A 19,214-nucleotide genomic window follows, 5' to 3' on the forward strand; every position below is an offset into this window, starting at 1 on the left:
TTGTGGGAAAAATCCCTCCAAATTCTCTCCAGACCGCAGGAAAAAACTACCATCAACTTTCCACGTCGTGGGAAAAAAACATCTCCTATTTTTCCCTCCCCATTTTTGGCCAAAACCACCTCCAAATCCTTCTCCATATCACGGGAAAAACCCCTCCAAATTTTCTCCATATTGTGGGAAAAATCCCTCCAAATTCTCCCCTGCATCATGGGAAAAATCCCTCCAAATTCTCTCTGCACCGCGGGAAAAAAACCATCTCCCAATTTTCCCTCCCCATTTTTGGCCAAAACCACCTCCAAATTCTTCTCCATATTGCAGGAAAAATCCCTCCAAATTCTCCTCTGTATCGTGGGAAAAATCCCTCCAAATTCTCTCCATATCGCAGGAAAAAAATGCCTCCAAATTCTCCTCCATACCGTGGGAAAAAACTACCTCCAACTTTCCGCGCCGCGGGGAAAAAAACACCTCCTATTTTTTCCTCCCCATTTTTGTCCAAAACCATCTCCAAATTCTCCTCCATATCACGGGAAAAAATCCCTCCAAATTCTCTCCATATCGTGGGAAATAACCACCTCCACCCTTCTCTCTGCACCACGGGAAAAAACCCATCTCCCATTTTTCCCTCCCCATTTTTGGCCAAAACCACTTCCAAATCCTTCTCCATATTGTGGGAAAAATCCCTCCAAATTCTCCTCTGTATCACGGGAAAAATCCCTCCAAATTCTCTCCAGACAGCAGGAAAAAACTGCCATCAACTTTCCACGTTGCAGGAAAAAAACACCTCCTATTTTTCCCTCCCCATTTCTGGCCAAAACCATCTCCAAATTCTCCTCCATATCGTGAGAAAAAATCCCTCCACATTTTCTCTGCATCATGGGAAAAATCCCTCCAAATTCTCTCCATATCGTGGGAAATAACCACCTCCACCCTTCTCTCTACACCGCGGGAAAAAAACCATCTCCCATTTTTCCCTCCCCATTTTTGGCCAAAACCACCTCCAAATTCTTCTCCATATCACGGGAAAAATCCCTCCAAATTTTCTCCATATTGCGGGAAAAATCCCTCCAAATTCTCTCTGCATCGTGGGAAAAAACTACCTCCAACTTTCTCTCCGCACCGCGAGAAGAAGAACCACGTCCCATTTTTCCCTCCCCATTTTGGGCCAACCCCCCCACACTTTTTTCCCCATTTCCTGGGAAAACGCCCCAAAACGAGCCTCAAATCCCGCCGTCTCGCCCCCGCAGACCTCTGCAAGGAGCTGCGCTGCCGCCCCAAGGAGACCTGCGTGCTGCTGGCCGGTCACCTCCGCTGCGTCCCCACCTCGGTGGCCCAATGCTGGGCTTGGGGCGACCCCCATTTCCGCACCTTCGACGGGAAGGAATTCGACTTCCACGGCACCTGCACCTACACCCTGGCGTCTTCCTGCGACCCCGACCCCTCCCTGACGCCTTTCAGCGTGGAGGCCCGGAACGAAGCCGGAGGAGGCGCCGGTCGCTCCGCTTCCTACGTCAGCCGAGTCGTCTTGCGCGTCTACGGGCTGCACGTCGTCGTGCGCCGCGGCGAAGTGGGCAAGATCCGGGTGAGGCTTCGGCGGGGGAGTTTTTTTGGGGGGGGACGGGGAAGAGGGAAGGAGGGGGGGTTGCAGCTGCGAGGTGCGGCAGCGATTGCACGGTGCAGCAGGGATTGCACGGTGCAGCAGGGATTGCACGGTGCAGCAGCGCTTGCACGGTGCAGCAGCGCTTGCACACAGCAGCAGTGATTGCATGGTGCAGCAGCAATTGCACAGCACAGCAGGGATTACATGGTGCAGCAGGGATTGCATGGTGCAGCGGGGATTGCACACTGCAGCAGGGATTGCATGGTGCAGCAGGGATTACACGGTGCAGCGGGGATTGCACACTGCAGCAGGGATTACACGGTGCAGCAGGGATTGCACGGTGCAGCAGGGATTACACGGTGCAGCAGGAATTGCATGGTGCAGCGGGGATTGCATGGTGCAGCAGGGGTTGCATGCTGCAGCCGGGATTGCACAGCACAGCAGTGATTGCACGGTGCAGCAGGGGTTGAAAGCCTCAGCAGGGATTGCACAGAACAGCAGGGATTGCACGCCACAACAGCAGGAATTGCACGCCGCAGCAGCAACCGTGCATCACAGCAGCGATTGCACGCCGCAGCATCAATTGCACACCACACCAGCAATTGCACACTGCAGCAGAAGCAATTGCACGCTGCAGCGATTGCACACCACAGCAGAAGCAATTGCATGCCGCAGCGATTGCACACCGCAGCAGAAGCAATTGCACACCGCAGCAATTGCACACCACAGCAGAAGCAATTGCACATCGCAGCGATTGCACACCACAGCAGAAACAATTGCATGCTGCAGCGATTGCACACCGTAGCAGAAGCAATTGCATGCCGCAGCGATTGCACACCACAGCAGAAGCAATTGCACACCACAGCGATTGCACACCACAGCAGAAACAATTGCACACCGCAGCGATTGCACACCCCAGCAGAAGCAATTGCACAGTGCAGCAATTGCACACTGCAGCAGAAGCAATTGCACACCACAGCGATTGCACACCGCAGCAGCAGCAATTGCACACCGCAGCAATTGCACACCGCAGCAGAAGCAATTGCACACCGCAGCAATTGCACACCGCAGCAGAAGCAATTGCACACCGCAGCGATTGCACGCCTCAGCAGAAGCAATTGCACACCGCAGCAGCGATTGCACACCACAGCAGAAGCAATTGCACACCACAGCGATTGCACACCACAGCAGAAGCAATTGCATGCCACAGCAATTGCACACCACAGCAGAAGCGATTGCATGCTGCAGCAATTGCACACCACAGCAATTGCATGCCACAGCAGAAGCAATTGCACACCGCAGCAATTGCACACTGCAGCAGAAGCAATTGCATGCCACAGCTTTTGCACGCTGCAGCAGAAGCAATTGCATGCCACAGCGATTGCACGCTGCAGCAGCAGCAATTGCACACCTAGGGATTGCACACTGCAGCAGAAGCAATTGCACGCCGCAGCAATTGCACACCACAGCAATTGCATGCCACAGCAATTGCACACTGCAGCAGAAGCAACTGCACGCCACAACGATTGCACACCACAGCAGAAGCAATTGCACGCTGCAGCGATTGCACGCTGCAGCAGCAGCAATTGCACGCTGCAGCGATTGCACACCGCAGCAATTGCACACCACAGCAGAAGCAATTGCACGCCGCAGCAGAAGCAATTGCACACTGCAGCGATTGCACACCACAGCAGCGATTGCACGCCGCAGCAGCAATTGCACGCTGCAGCAGCCGCGCGCACGCCGCCCTGACCCCCGTCCCCTCGCCGCCGCCAGGTGAACGGCGTGCTGGCGAAGCTACCGGCGCGCCTGGCTGACGGCAAGCTGCGGACGGCGCAGAGCGGCCGGGTGGCCTTGCTGCGCACCGCCTTCGGCCTGGAGCTGCGCTACGACTGGCGCCAGCACCTCGTCCTCGAGCTGCCCAGCACCTACTACAAGGCCACGTGCGGCCTCTGCGGCAACTTCGACCAGCGGCCCGGCGACGACGGCCCCCCCGCCGGCGCCGACAACGCCACGGTGGCGGCGTGGGCGGCCACGTGGCACGTGCAACGCGACGATGACGATGACGACGACGATGCAGAGGACCCGCTGTGCTGGCACCACTGCGAGGGCGAGTGCCCGGCGTGCGGCGAGGCCGAGCGGCAGCTCTACGCCGGCGCCCGCTACTGCGGCCTGCTGCGGCGGGTGCTGCAGGGCCCCTTCGGGCGCTGCCACGGCGCCGTCAGCCCCGGCACTTTCTTCCACGCCTGCCTCCACGACGTCTGCCTGGCTCGCGGCGCCCGGCCCGTCCTCTGCCGGGCGTTGGAAGCCTACGCCGCCACGTGCCAGCGGCACGGCGTGGCCCTGCGCGACTGGCGGGCGGCGGCCGGTTGCGGTGAGCCCTGGAGAAATAAAACGGGGGGGCTGTGAGGTGGGAACGGGGGGTTGCAATGGGTGCAAAGGGGGCTGCAAGGTGGAAACGGGGTTGCAATGGGTGCAAAGGGGTCCCCGAGGTGGGAACGGGGCGTTGCAATGGGTGCAAAGGGGGCTGCAAGGTGGAAACGGGGTTGCAATGGGTGCAAAGGGGTCCCCGAGGTGGGAACGGGGCGTTGCAATGGGTGCAAAGGGGGCTGCGAGGTGGAGAACAGGGTCATTGCAATGGGGAAAGGGCTGCAAATGCTGCATTGCAACGGGAAAAAGGTTGGAAATACTGCAATGCAACAGGGAAAGGGTCGAAAATGCTGCATTGCAACGGGGAAAGGGTTGCAAACGCTGCATTGCAATGGGAAAGGGTTGCAAATGCTGCAATAGGGTCATTGCAACGGGCAAAGGGTCGCAAACGCTGCATTGCAACGGGGTAAAGGTTGCAAATACTGCAATGCAACAGGGAAAGGGTCTCAAATGCCTCTCTCGCTGCTCCTCTCTCCCGCCAGCTCTGTCGTGCCCGGAGAACAGCCACTACGAAGCTTGCGCCAGCGCCTGCCCGGCGACGTGCGCCGAACCGCAGGGCCCGGCCAACTGCAGCGAACCGTGCGCGGAAGCGTGCGCCTGCGACGCGGGCCACGTGCTGAGCGGGGGCCGTTGCGTGGCGGCGGCGAGCTGCGGCTGCAGCCACGAGGGTCGCACGTACGGCCCCGGCGAGGAGTTCTGGGCGGACGCGGGGTGCCGGCGGCGGTGCCGCTGCGAGGCGGCACTGGGCATGGCGGTGTGCGGGCCGGCGAGCTGTGGGCCGGGCGAGCGGTGCGGCACGGTGCGGGGCGTGCGGCAGTGCGTGGCGGGGCGGCCGGCGGTGTGCGAGGCCACCGGTGACCCGCACTACACCACGTTCGACGGGCGCAAGTTCGACTTCATGGGCACCTGCGTGTACCAGCTGGCCGGGTTGTGCGGCGGTGGGGCGGCGGCGGGGTTGACGCCGTTCCGGGTGACGGCGCAGAACAACAACCGGGGCAGCAGGCTGGTGTCGTTCACCAAGGAGGTGACGCTGCACGTCTACAACATGACCTTCACCTTCAGCCAGGAGCACCCGCAGAAGCTCTTGGTGAGGGGAGGAGGCGTGGGGTGCGTGGGAATGCAATGCGGGGTGCATGGAAATGCAACGCAGGGTGCATGGAAATGCAACGCAGGGTGCAAGGAAATGCAATGCGGGGTGCATGGGAATGCAATGCGGGGTGCATGGAAATGCAATGCAGGGTGCAAGGAAATGCAATCCGGGGTGCATGGAAATGCAATGCGGGGTGGGAGGAAATGCAATGTGGGGTGCATGGAAATGCAATGCCGGGTGGAAGGAAATGCAATGTGGGGTGGGAGGAAATGCAATGCCGGGTGGAAGGAAATGCAATGTGGGGTGCATGGAAATGCAATGTGGGGTGCATGGAAATGCAATGCCGGGTGGAAGGAAATGCAGTCCGGGGTGCATGGAAATGCAATGCGGGGTGGGAGGAAATGCAATGCAGGGTGCATGGAAATGCAATGCAGGGTGGAAGGAAATGCAATGCCGGGTGGAAGGAAATGCAATGCCGGGTGGAAGGAAATGCAATGCAGGGTGCATGGAAATGCAATGCAGGGTGCATGGAAATGCAATGCAGGGTGGAAGGAAATGCAACGCAGGGTGCAAAGAGATGCAATGCAGGGTGCAAAGAGATGCAATGCAGGGTGCAAAGAGATGCAATGCAAGGTGCATAGACATGGAATGCAAGGTGCAAAGAGATGCAATGCAAGGTGCAAAGAGATGCAATGTAAGGTGCAAAGAGATGCAACACAGGGTGCAAAGAGATGCAATGCAGGGTGCAAAGAGATGCAATGCCAGGTGCAGAGAGATGCAATGCAGGGTGCAAAGAGATGCAATGCAAGGTGCAAAGCAATGCAATGCATGGTGCAAAGAGATGCAATGCAAGGTGCAAAGTGATGCAAGGCAGGGTGCAAGGAGATGCAACGCAGGGTGCAAAGAGATGCAATGCAGGGTGCAAAGAGATGCAACGCAGGGTGCAAAGAGATGCAATGCAAGGTGCAAAGCAATGCAATGCAGGGTGCAAAGAGATGCAATGCAAGGTGCAAAGTGATGCAAGGCAGGGTGCAAGGAGATGCAACGCAGGGTGCAAAGAGATGCAATGCAGGGTGCAAAGAGATGCAACGCAGGGTGCAAAGAGATGCAATGCAGGGTGCAAAGAGATGCAATGCAGGGTGCAAAGAGATGCAATGCAAGGTGCAAAGCAATGCAATGCAGGGTGCAAAGAGATGCAACGCAGGGTGCAAAGAGAAGCAATGCAGGGTGCAAAGAAATGCAATGCAAGGTGCAAAGCAATGTAACGCAGGGCGGGCGCTGCGGCCTGCGCCAACCTCACCCCGCGTCCCCCCCCCGGCAGGTCGACGGCGTCCTGGTGGAGCTGCCCTTCCAGCACGGCGAGCTGGTGACGGCCTACGCCAGTGGGCCGCACGGCTTCGTGCGCACGGCCTTCGAGCTGGCCGTCACCTTCGACTGGCACAGCTACGCCCGGGTGCTGCTGCCGACGGCCTACACGGGCGCCGTGTGCGGCCTGTGCGGCGACGGCGACGGCGACCCCGACGACGACTTCGTCACGCCGGACGGGCGGACGGTGCCCGACGCCACGGCGCTGGGCGCCAGCTGGACGGTGGCCGAGGTGGCGGGGTGCGGGCCGGGTGACGCCAACGCCACCGATAGCTGCACGGAGGCCGAGCGCGGCGCCTACGGGGGCGACAAGCACTGCGGGGTGCTGGTGCGGCCCGGGGGGCCGCTGGCCGCCTGCCGCCCCCTCCTCGACCCGGCGCCCTACTTCGCCGACTGCCTCTACGACGCCTGCCAGTACGGCGGCCACCGCGAGAGCGTGTGCCGCGCCGTGGCGGCCTACGTGGCCGAGTGCCAGCGGCGCGGCGCCGCCCTGCGGCCCTGGCGCTCCGCCAGCTTCTGCGGTGAGTGGTGCACCCCGTTTTGTGTTGCATCCCCTTCCTGTTGCACCCTGTTTCCCTTTGCATCTCCTTCCCATTGCACCACGTTTCCCTTTGCATCCCCTTCCTGTTGCACCATGTTTCCCTTTGCATCCCCTTCCCTTTGCACCACATTTCCTTTTGCATCCCCTTCCCGTTGCACCATGTTTCCCGTTGCATCCCCTTCCCGTTGCGCCCCATTTCCCTTTGCATCCCCTTCCCATTGCACCCCGTTTCCCTTTGCATCCCCTTCCCGTTGCACCACGTTTCCCTTTGCATCCCCTTCCCTTTGCATCCCCTTCCCGTTGCACCATGTTTCCTGTTGCATCCCCTTCCCGTTGCACCCCGTTTCCCTTTGCATCCCCTTCCCATTGCAGCATGTTTCCCTTTGCATCCCCTTTCCGTTGCACCACGTTTCCCTTTGCATCCCCTTCCCATTGCAGCATGTTTCCCTTTGCATCCCCTTCCCGTTGCACCACGTTTCCCTTTGCATCCCCTTCCCTTTGCACCCCATTTCCTTTTGCATCCCCTTCCCGTTGCACCATGTTTCCCTTTGCATCCCCTTCCCTTTGCACCACATTTCCCTTTGCATCCCCTTCCCATTGCACCACATTTCCTTTTGCATCCCCTTCCCGTTGCACCATGTTTCCTGTTGCATCCCCTTCCCCTTGCGCCCCGTTTCCCTTTGCATCCCCTTCCCGTTGCACCCCGTTTCCCTTTGCATCCCCTTCCCGTTGCACCACGTTTCCCTTTGCATCCCCTTCCCGTTGCACCCCGTTTCCTGTTGCATCCCCTTCCTGTTGCACCCTGTTTCCCTTTGCATCCCCTTCCCTTTGCACCACATTTCCCGTTGCATCCCCTTCCCATTGCACCACGTTTCCCATTGCATCCCCTTCCCATTGCACCACGTTTCCCATTGCATCCCCTTCCTGTTGCACCATGTTTCCCTTTGCATCCCCTTCCCTTTGCACCCCGTTTCCTGTTGCATCCCCTTCCCGTTGCACCCTGTTTCCCGTTGCATCCCCTTCCCATTGCACCTCGTTTCCCTTTGCATCCCCTTCCCTTTGCACCATGTTTCCCTTTGCATCCCCTTCCCTTTGCACCACATTTCCCGTTGCATCCCCTTCCTGTTGCACCCCATTTCCTTTTGCATCCCCTTCCTGTTGCGCCCCATTTCCCTTTGCATCCCCTTCCCGTTGCACCATGTTTCCTGTTGCATCCCCTTCCCCTTGCGCCCCGTTTCCCTTTGCATCCCCTTCCCATTGCACGCTGTTTCCCTTTGCATCCCCTTCCCGTTGCACCCCGTTTCCCTTTGCATCCCCTTCCCGTTGCACCATGTTTCCCTTTGCATCCCCTTCCCGTTGCACCCCGTTTCCTGTTGCATCCCCTTCCTGTTGCACCCTGTTTCCCTTTGCATCCCCTTCCCTTTGCACCACATTTCCCGTTGCATCCCCTTCCCTTTGCACCACGTTTCCCATTGCATCCCCTTCCCATTGCACCACGTTTCCCATTGCATCCCCTTCCTGTTGCACCATGTTTCCCTTTGCATCCCCTTCCCTTTGCACCCCATTTCCTTTTGCATCCCCTTCCCGTTGCACCCTGTTTCCCGTTGCATCCCCTTCCCATTGCACCTCGTTTCCCTTTGCATCCCCTTCCCTTTGCACCATGTTTCCCTTTGCATCCCCTTCCTGTTGCACCCCATTTCCTTTTGCATCCCCTTCCTGTTGCGCCCCATTTCCCTTTGCATCCCCTTCCCGTTGCACCCTGTTTCCCATTGCATCCCCTTCCCTTTGCATCCCCCATCCCTTTGCACCCTGCTCCCGTTGCAACCCCTTTCCCTGTTGTACCCCATTCCCTTTGCAACCTTATTCCCTTTGCAACCCCTTCCCATTGCATCCCCTTCCCTTTGCAAACTCCTTCCTTTTGCATCCCCTTCCCTATTGCTTCCCACTCACATTGCAACCCCCTTCCCTTTGCACCCCCTTCCCTTTGCAAACTCCTTCCCCCCCGGCATCCGGGCCATTCGCCCTCAGTCTTCCCCGAACACTCTCCTTCCAAACCCCGCCCCCTCCGGCTTCGCTCACGCCACTCTTTGCCTTTGCACCCTGCTCCCGTTGCACCCCCTTCCCTTTGCAATCCCCTTCCCTTTGCACCCTGCTCCTGTTGCACCCCCTTCCCGTTGCAACCCCCTTCCTGTTGCACCCCGCTCCCATTGCAACCCCTTCCCCGTTGCACCCCACTCCCGTCGCAACCGCCCTCACCCCGTCGCACCCCCCCTTCTCCCCGCAGCCCCCACCTGCCCCCCAAACCAACACTACGAACTGTGCGGCTCCGGCTGCCCGGCCACGTGCGCGGAGCTGACGTCGGCATCCCCCCCGGCGAGCTGCCAGGCGCCCTGCACCGAGGGCTGCTTCTGCGACGGCGGCCACGTGCGCAGCGGCGACGCCTGCGTCCCCCCCGCCCGCTGCGGCTGCCACCACGCCGGCCGCTACTACCGGCCCGGCGCCACCTTCGTCGCCTGCCCCCGCTGCAGCGAGCGCTGCACGTGCCGGCCCGGCGGCGCCGTCGAGTGCCGCCCGGCGGGTTGCGGCGATGGCGAGCGCTGCGAGGTGCGCGACGGCGTCCGCGGCTGCTACGGCGCCCGCTGCGGCCTCTGCGAGGTGGTGGGCGCCGGGAATTACCGCACGTTCGACGGGCGCCGCTTCCGCTTCCTGGGCTCCTGCGCTTACGCCTTGGCGCGGGTGGCGCCGGAGGACGGTGACGATGACGCCGACGGTGTGGTGCCTTTCGCCGTGGAGGTGGAGAAGGAAGGCGGAGGGCCCGGAGCGGCGTTGCGCAGGGTGCTGCTGGCCGTGCAGGGCTACGTGGTGGTCGTCAGCAAGGGGAGGCCCTGGGAGGTCACGGTGAGCGGGCGTCGCGGCGGGCGTCGCGGGGCCGCTTCGCTTCGCGTCGTGGCTTGCTTTGCACCTGCTTTCGTTTGCATCCACTTTCCTTTGCATCCCGCTTCCCTTTGCATCCCGCTTCCCTTTGCATCCCGCTTTGCTTTGCACCTGCTTTCGTTTGCATCCACTTTCCTTTGCATCCCTCTTCCCTTTGCATCCCACTTTGCTTTGCATCTGCTTTTGGTTGCATCCCTCTTCCCTTTGCATCCCACTTCCCTTTGCATCCACTTTCCTTTGCATCCCGCTTCCCTTTGCATCCTGCTTTGCTTTGCACCTGCTTTCGTTTGCATCCACTTTCCTTTGCATCCCTCTTCCCTTTGCATCCCACTTTGCTTTGCATCTGCTTTTGGTTGCATCCCACTTTCCTTTGCATCCCACTTTCCTTTGCATCTTGTCTTGCTTTACATCTTCTTTCCTCTGCATCTCTCTTTCCTTTGCATCCGCTTCCCTTTGCATCCACTTTCCTTTGCATCCCACTTCCCTGTGCATCCCGCAGTCTTTCTCAGACTGGTGCGTTTTCATGGCACGGTGCAATTCTTTCACACTGGTGCATCGCCTTTGCACCGCGCATTTCCTTTGCACAATCCCTTTCCTTTGCACAATCCCTTTCCTTTGCACGCTGCATTTTCCTTGCACGCTGCATTTCCCTTGTACGCTGCAATTCCTTTGCACACTGCATTTTCCTTTACATGCTGCATTTTCCTTTGCACGCCACATTTTCCTTTGCACGCTGCATTTTCCTTTGCACACTGCATTTCCTTTGCACACTGCAATTCCTTTGCACACTGCAATTCCTTTGCACGCTGCATTTCCTTTGCATGCTGCATTTTCCTTTGCACACCGCATTTTCCTTTGCACGCTGCAATTCCTTTGCACGCTGCATTTTCCTTTGCACGCTGCAATTCCTTTGCACGCTGCAATTCCTTTGCATGCTTCAATTCCTTTGCACACTGCATTTCCTTTGCATGCTGCAATTCCTTTGCACGCTGCAATTTCTTTGAATGCTGCATTTCCTTTGCATGCTGCATTTTCCTTTGCACGCTGCAATTCCTTTGCACGCTGCATTTTCCTTGCACGCTGCAATTCCTTTGCACACCGTATTTTCCTTTGCACGCTGCAATTCCTTTGCACGCTGCATTTTCCTTTGCACGCTGCAATTCCTTTGCACAATCCCTTTTCTTTGCATGCTGCAATTCCTTTGCCCGCTGCATCGCCGTCGCACCACACCCGCATTTTGCACGGCACCCTCCCCACGCCCCCACCTTCCCCCCTCCCCCCAAAAATTCCCATTTTCCCCGTTATCCCTCCCCCCGGCCCGCAGGTGAACGGCGAACGCCAGCTGCTGCCGCTGGCGCTGGCCGAGGGCAGCTTGCGGGCGACGCAGGAAGGCGCCAACGTGGTGCTGCAGGCGCCCGGCGGCCTCAAGCTCCTCTACGACGGCGCCGGCTACGCGGTGCTGGCGCTGCCGGCGGCTTACGGGCGCCGCGTGCGGGGCCTCTGCGGCGACTTCGACGGCGACGCCGGCAACGACCTGCCCGGAGACGACGCCGAGCGTTTCGCCGCCGCCTGGAAAATTCCCGGCGCTTCTTCCGATTGCTCCGACGGTTGCGGCGCCGATTGTCCCCGTTGCAGCGATGCCGCCCTGGCGCCGCTGCGGGCGCCGCGTTCCTGCGGGATGATCGGCGCCGGCGACGGGCCATTCGGTGCCTGCCGCGGCATCGTGCCGCCCGACGCCTACCTGGATGGGTGCTTGCGGGATGTGTGCGCGCAAGGCGAGGGCGCGCGGTGCCGGGCGCTGCAGGGTTACGCCGCCGCGTGCCAGGCGGCCGGCGCGGCGCTCGGGGAGTGGCGGGAAGCAGCCGGTTGCCGTAAGTCGCTGGGTTTTTGGGGTTTTTTTGGGATTATTTCTTCTGGGGGGGTTTTGTTTTGGGTGAGCGGGAGTTGCGGTGGGGGGTTGTGGTGGTGCAGGGTGCCAAAGGGAGCAGGATGCAAAGGGAAGGGGATGCAAAGGGAGCAGTATGCAAAGGGAAAGGGGATGCAAAGAGAACGTGATGCAAAGGGAAGGGGATGCAAAGGGAAACGGGATGCAAAGGGAAATGGGATGCAAAGGGAAATGGGATGCAAAGGGAGCAGGATGCAAAGGGAAATGGGGTGCAAAGGGAAATGGGATGCAAAGGGAAATGGGATGCAAAGGGAAACGGGATGCAAAGGGAGCAGGATGCAAAGGGAAATGGGGTGCAAAGGGAAGGGGATGCAAAGGGAGCAGGATGCAAAGGGAAATGGGATGCAAAGGGAGCAGTATGCAAAGGGAAAGGGGATGCAAAGAGAACATGATGCAAAGGGAAGGGGATGCAAAGGGAAACGGGGTGCAAAGAGAGCAGGATGCAAAGGGAAATGGGATGCAAAGGGAAGGGGATGCAAAGGGAGCAGGATGCAAAGGAAACAGGATGCAAAGGGAAACGGGATGCAAAGGGAAAGGGGATGCAAAGGGAAATGGGGTGCAAAGAGAGCAAGATGCAAAGAGAAGGCGATGCAAAGGGAAACAGGATGCAAAGGGAAATGGGATGCAAAGGGAAATGGGATGCAATGGGAGCGGGATGCAAAGGGAATCATGATGTAAAGGGAAACAGGATGCAAAGGGAAAGGGGATGCAAAGGAAACGGGATGCAAAGTGAAACAGGGTGCAAAGGGTAACGGGATGCAAAGGGAAGGGGATGCAAAGGGAAATGGGATGTGAAGGGAGCAGGATGCAAAGGAAACAGGGTGCAAAGGGAAATGGGGTGCAAAGGGAAATGGGATATAAAGGGAGCAGGATGCAAAGGGAAATGGGATGCAAAGGGAATCATGATGTAAAGGGAAATGGGATGCAAAGGGAGCAGGATGCAAAGGAAATGGGATGCAAAGGGAATCATGATGTAAAGGGAAATGGGGTGCAAAGGAAATGGGGTGCAAAGAGAGCAGGATGCAAAGGGAACATGATGCAAAGGGAAAGGGGATGCAAAGGGAAGGGGGGTGCAAAGGGAAGGGGATGCAAAGGGAAACGGGATGCAAAGGGAACCCAATGCAAAGGGAAATGGGATGCAAAGAGAGCAGGATGCAAAGGAAATGGGATGCAAAGTGAAACAGGGTGCAAAGGGAAACGGGATGCAAAGGGAAGGGGATGTGAAGGGAGCAGGATGCAAAGGAAACAGGGTGCAAAGGGAGCAGGATGCAAAGGGAAATGGGATGCAAAGGGAAATGGGATGCAAAGGGAGTGGGATGCTAAGTGAAGGGGGAGGGAGGGGGGACGCGTTCCGGCAGCTCAGCACCCATCACCTTGTGCTCCGCTCCCCCCTTCCCTTCCCCGCAGCCATGGAGTGTCCCGCCAACAGCCACTACGCGCTGTGCACCCGCTCGTGCGACCTCACGTGCGCCGGCCTCACGGCCCTGCCCCGCTGCACCCCGCGCTGCTTCGAGGGCTGCGAGTGCGACGCCGGCACCTTCTTCAACGGCGCCGAGTGCGTCCCGCCGGAGAACTGCGGCTGCCTGCACCGCGGCCGCTACTTCGAGGTGGGCGCGGCGGCGGCGAGGGGCATCCGTGCTCCCGGTGCAACGCATTTCGGTGCAACAGCACCCACTTTGCACGGGTGCATCCGTGCTCCCGTTGCAACGCATTTCGGTGCAACAGCACCCGCTTTGCACGGGTGCATCCGTCCTCCCGTTGCAACGCATTTCGGTGCAACAGCACCCACTTTGCACGGGTGCATCCGTGCTCCCGTTGCAACGCATTTCGGTGCAACAGCACCCACTTTGCACGGGTGCATCCGTACTCCCGTTGCAACGCATTTCGGTGCAACAGCACCCACTTTGCACGGGTGCATCCGTCCTCCCGTTGCAATGCATTTCGGTGCAACAGCACCCGCTTTGCACGGGTGCATCCGTCCTCCCGTTGCAACGCATTTCGGTGCAACAGCACCCACTTTGCACGGGTGCATCCATGTTCCCGTTGCAACGCATTTCGGTGCAACAGCACCCGCTTTGCATGGGTGCATCCGTCCTCCCGTTGCAATGCATTTCGGTGCAACAGCACCCACTTTGCACGGGTGCATCCGTGCTCCCGTTGCAACGCATTTCGGTGCAACAGCACCCGCTTTGCACGGGTGCATCCGTGTTCCCGTTGCAACACATTTCGGTGCAACAGCACCCACTTTGCACGGGTGCATCCGTGCTCCCATTGCAACGCATTTCGGTGCAACAGCACCCACTTTGCACGGGTGCTTCCGTGCTCCCGTTGCAACACATTTCGGTGCAACAGCACCCACTTTGCACGGGTGCATCCGTACTCCCGTTGCAACGCATTTCGGTGCAACAGCACCCACTTTGCACGGGTGCATCCGTGCTCCCGGTGCAACGCATTTCGGTGCAACAGCACCCACTTTGCACGGGTGCATCCGTGCTCCCGTTGCAACGCATTTCGGTGCAACAGCACCCACTTTGCACGGGTGCATCCGTGCTCCCGTTGCAACGCATTTCGGTGCAGCAGCACCCACTTTGCACGGGTGCATCCATGTTCCCTTTGCAACACATTTCGGTGCAACGGCACCCGCTTTGCACGGGTGCATCCATGCTCCTGTTGCAACGGCGCAACAGCACCCACTTTGCACGGGTGCATCCGCGCGTCCTCTTCCCACAGGTGGCCGAGACGGTGCTCTCCGAAGACTGCACGGAGACGTGCGTGTGCCGAGGATCCGGCGGCATGAGCTGCAAGCGCGGCAGCGGCTGCCCCTTCGGCCAAGCCTGCCTCCTCCGTGACGGCGTCCGGGCTTGCGCCGAGCAGCCGGGTCGTTGCACCCTGGCGCCGGGCAACCGTTTCGCCTCCTTCGACGGCGCCGCAGGTCCCGGTGTCCCCTTGGGCGTCTACGAGTTGGTCACCCTCTGCGACCGGGCTCATGCCGCTTGGTTTCGGGTGGTGGCCGTGGTAGGGGAGAACCTGGAGCGGGATCGGCCGGCTGTGGTGGCCCTGCACCTCTTCACCCGCGAGCCCTTCGTCACCGTCAGGAGGAGCAAGGTCTGGGTAGGTTGGGGCGGGAGGTCTCGGGAGGTCTCCTCGGTTGGTTCTTCTGGTCCTCGGATGGAGGGGTTTTGCCCCGTTTTGGGCTCTGGCGTGGAGGAGGAGGGTGGTGGGTGATGGCCGATGGATGAAGGTCTTCTCAACTCCTTCTTCATCCAGCCTTGGGGACGTTTCCCCTGGCTCCATGGTGGGTGATGGCCAATGGATGAAGGTCTTCTCAACTCTTCATCCAACCTTGGGGATGTTTCCCCTTGGCTCCACGGTGGGTGGTGTGTGATACCCGATGGATGAAGGTCTTCTTGACGCCATCTTCACCCAACCTTGGGGACGTTTCCCCTTGGTTCCATGGTGGGCAATGCCCAATGGACAAAGGTCTTCTCAACCCGAACTTCACCCAACCTGGAGGACGAGCCATGAGCCACCTCCCCTCCGTTGGGCGCTGACGGGCGCCGCGTCCCCCCTCCCGTCCCCCTACCACCACCACCGCCGTGTCTCCCCAACCAGGTCAATGGCGTCCCCACGAAGATCCCCGCCACCGTCTCCGAGGCCCTGACCGTCACCGAGGCCCAGAGCGGCGACGTCGTCATCGAGAAGACGCCCGACTTCGTCATCCGCCTCAGCCCCCGCGGCGAGGTGACGGTGGCCGTCCCCAAGGAGCTCGGCGGGCGCCTGTGCGGCGCCTGCGGCAACTACAACGGCAGGGACGCCGACGACTTCCAGCTGCCCGACGGCCGCTGGGTGGACGGCGTGACGGAGCTCCTCCAGGCTTGGGAAGCGCCCGACCTCTCGCAGGTGAGGCTCGGCCGCGCCGCCGGCCCCGTTGTCCCCTCGGCCTGCCACCGCTGAGAACATCCCATTTTTCCACCCATTCCTTCATGTTAGTGAAAATTGTCTTCTGCTGCTGCTCTACGGCAAGGAGAGCACCCAAAAACTCCATCTTTCGTCCCGTCGCCATCCCTAAATCCTCATTTTTCCACCCGTTCCTTCATGTTAGTGAAAATTGCCTTCTTCTGCTGCTCTACGGCAAGGAGAGCACCCAAAAACCCCATCTTTCATCCCGTTGTCATCTCTAAATCCTCATTTTTCCACCTGTTCCTTCATGTTAGTGAAAATTGTCTTCTTTTGCTGGTCTACAGCAAGGAGAGCACCCAAAAACTCCATCTTTTGTCTCACCGTCATCCCGAAATCCTCATTTTTCCACCTGTTCCTTCATATCAGTGGAAATTGTCTTCTTCTGCTGGTCTACAGCAAGGAGAGCACCCAAAAACTCCATCTTTCGTCCTGTCATCATCCCTAAATCCCCATTTTTCCACCCGTTCCTTCCCATTAACCAAAACAACCATTCCCGAAGCCGCTGGCGGCGCCGGGAGACCCCCAAAACCGCCATCCTTCACCCCGGCGTCATCCCGAAATCCCCGTTTTCCCACCCGTTGCCCCGTTTTTCATCCCTAACTCCCGTTTCTCTCCTTTCTGCCCAGTGACGCTCCGACACCCGGATCCGCCTCGACCCTCTGGAAAAAAAAAACCTTCCCAGTTCGTTCAACCGCCCGGCGCTGTTTTTTTGGGGGAAAAAAACCCAAAATCGCTGTTTTTTCCCCCCTCCTCCCCCCCCCGGTTTTCCCACCCGCCAAAGGCCCGAAAAGGCCCGGAACGGGTAAAAAAATAAAAAAATAAATAAACACGTTAATGAAAACCGAGAAGAAGGAGGAAAACGGAGCCGCCTTGGGAAAGGCCCCGGGCTGGGGGTGGCGCCCGGACACCTGGGCCCCTCCCCGGCCCCGCGGCGCCTCCTGACCCCCCCCCCCGTCCCCGGCCACCACCCGGCTCAGTCAATATTGTCCGTCACGGCGCTGCCCGAGGCCCCCGGGGGTAGTTGGGCACCCGGACGCCTGGGCCCCTTCGGTGGGGGGGGGGGGGGGGCGGGACCAGGACACCTGGGCCCCTTGTCGGGGGGGGGGGGGTCCCGGACGCCTGGGCCCCTTCGGGGGGGCACCCGGACGCCTGGGCCCCTTGTTGAGGGGGGGCACCCGGACACCTTGGTCCTTTAAGGGGGGGCACCCGGACACCTGGGCCCCTTGTCGGGGAGGGGGGCACCCAGATGCCTGGGCCCCTTTGGGGGGGCACCCGGACGCCTGGGCCCCTTGTGGGTGGGGGGCACCCGGACACCTGGGTCCTTTAAGGGGGGGCACCCAGACGCCTGGGCCCCTTGTCGGGGAGGGGGGCACCCGGACGCCTGGGCCCCTTCTGGGTGGGGGGGCACCCGGACGCCTGGGCCCCTTGTCGAGGGGGGGCTCCCAGACACCTGGGCCCATTATGGGGGTGGACCCGGATGCCTGGGCCCCTTTTGGGGGGGCACCCGGACATCTGGGTCCCTTCTGGGCAGGGGGCACCCGGACGCCTGGGCCCCTTTGTGGGGGGAGGGGGGCACCCGGACGCCTGGGCCCATTTGGGGTGGGGGGGGCACCCGGATGCCTGGGCCCCTTGTCGGAGGGGGCACCCGGACTCCTGGGCCCATTTGGAGGGGCGGCACCCGGACACCTGGGCCCTTTGTGGGGGGATCCCCAGAGGCCTGGGCCCATTTAGGGTGGGGGGGGCACCCGGACACCTGGGTCCTTTAAGGGGGGGCACCCGGACGCCTGGGCCCCTTTGTTGGGGGGGGGGGGCACCCGGACGCCTGGGCCCATTCGGGGTGGGGGGGGGGCTCCCGGACGCCTGGGCTCTTTGGGGGGGCGGGCGGGGGAGGGAAGGGGAATGCCCGGGCGCCTTCTTCCCCCCCCCCCAACCCGGACGCCTGGGCCCTTTCGGGGGAGGCAGTGGGGGGAGGGGGGGAGGGTAGCGGCAGTAACCGGACACCTGGGTCCTCCAGGAAGGAGGGGGGGGGGGCACCCGGACGCCTGGGCCCTTTCGGGGGGGGGGGGGGGGAGGAGGAGCAGGCAGGGAGGGCGACAGGACCGGGGGGAGGGGGGGGGCCTAGTATCCCCAGTGTTCCCAGTCCCCCCCAGTTCCCCCAGTGCCCCCCAGTCCCTCCCAGTCCCTCCCATTCCCCCCCCCAGTTCCTCCAGTGCCCCCAGTCTCTCCCAGTGTCCCCCTGTGTCCCCAGTTCCCCCCAGTCCCCCCCAGCTACCCCAGTCTCTCCCAGTACCTCCCAGTCCCTCCCAGTGCCCCCAGTCTCTCCCAGTCCCCCCCAGTTCCCCCAGTGCCCCCCAGTCCCTCCCAGTGTCCCCAGTCCCCCCCAGTTTCCCCAGTCACTCCCTGTCTCTCCCAGTCCCTCCCAGTGCCCCCAGTCCCCTCCAGTCCCTCCCAGTCCCCCCAGTTCCCCCCAGTTCCCCCAGTCCCCCCCAGTGCCCCCAGTCCCTCCCAGTGCCCCCAGTTCCCCCAGTCTCTCCCAGTCCCCTCCCACTTCCCTGCCAGCCCCTCCCAGTCCCTCCCAGTCCCTCCCAGTGCTCCCAGTGCTGGCTCATGGGGTATAAAGGGGCCCCGGGCAGGAGTCGGGGCAGCTGCTGCCGCCGTCGTCACCATCATGGAGCCGGGGTGAGTGCGACACACGCCACGACACGCCACGACACGCTACAACACGCTACAACACGCTACAACACGCTACAACATGCCACAACGCGCCACGACACACTGCAACACGCTACAACACACTTGCACGGGGACACGTGTGCACGGGGACGGGGAGAGATGGAGGGAGGGAGGAAGAGCTGGGGGGAGAGATGGAGCGATGGAGGGAGGAGGAGATGGAGGGATGGAGGAAGAGGTGGATGGAGGGAGGGAGAGAAGGCAGGAAGGAGGGAGGAGGAGATGGAGGGAGGGAGGGAGGAAGACGTGGAGGGAGGGAGGAAGGGATGGAGGTGGAGAGGGAGCGACGGAGAGATGGAGAGAAGGTGGGATGGAGAGAAGGTGGGATGGAGGGAGGAGGAGATGGAGGGAGGAGGAGAAGTAGGGAGGGAGGAGGAGGTGGAGGGAGGGATGGAGAGAAGGCAGGATGGAGGGAGGAGGAGATGGAGGTGGAGGGATGGAGGAAAGGCAGGGAGGGAGGAAGAGGTGGATGGAGGGAGGAGGAGATGGAGGGAGGAGGAGAGGGAGGGAGGGAGGAAGACATGGATGGAGGGAGGAGGAGATGGAGGTGGAGAGGGAGCGATGGAGAGATGGAGGGAGGGAGGGAGAGAAGGTGGGATGGAGGGTGGAGGAGACGGAGGGA

The 19,214-nt window shown here is 60.5% G+C and overlaps 1 protein-coding gene across 1 annotated transcript in view; it reads left to right on the top strand.

The window, feature by feature from the left end:
* LOC106498969 (IgGFc-binding protein-like) overlaps window positions 1-16,547 on the top strand; it is a 28,262-nt gene extending 11,715 nt beyond the window's left edge. Inside the window, exons 12-20 of the mRNA XM_067316798.1 lie at window positions 1,245-1,579; window positions 3,374-3,971; window positions 4,510-5,114; window positions 6,439-7,003; window positions 9,308-9,921; window positions 11,282-11,828; window positions 13,310-13,509; window positions 14,633-15,802; window positions 16,489-16,547. Coding sequence (XP_067172899.1) covers window positions 1,245-1,579; window positions 3,374-3,971; window positions 4,510-5,114; window positions 6,439-7,003; window positions 9,308-9,921; window positions 11,282-11,828; window positions 13,310-13,509; window positions 14,633-15,127 — 3,959 coding nt within the window. The 3' untranslated portion in view covers window positions 15,128-15,802; window positions 16,489-16,547. The remainder of the gene's footprint in view (window positions 1-1,244; window positions 1,580-3,373; window positions 3,972-4,509; window positions 5,115-6,438; window positions 7,004-9,307; window positions 9,922-11,281; window positions 11,829-13,309; window positions 13,510-14,632; window positions 15,803-16,488) is intronic.
* Window positions 16,548-19,214: the final 2,667 nt, after the last annotated feature.

Source organism: Apteryx mantelli, unplaced genomic scaffold, assembly GCF_036417845.1.
Source record: "Apteryx mantelli isolate bAptMan1 unplaced genomic scaffold, bAptMan1.hap1 HAP1_SCAFFOLD_122, whole genome shotgun sequence".
NCBI classification, from domain to species: domain Eukaryota; kingdom Metazoa; phylum Chordata; class Aves; order Apterygiformes; family Apterygidae; genus Apteryx; species Apteryx mantelli.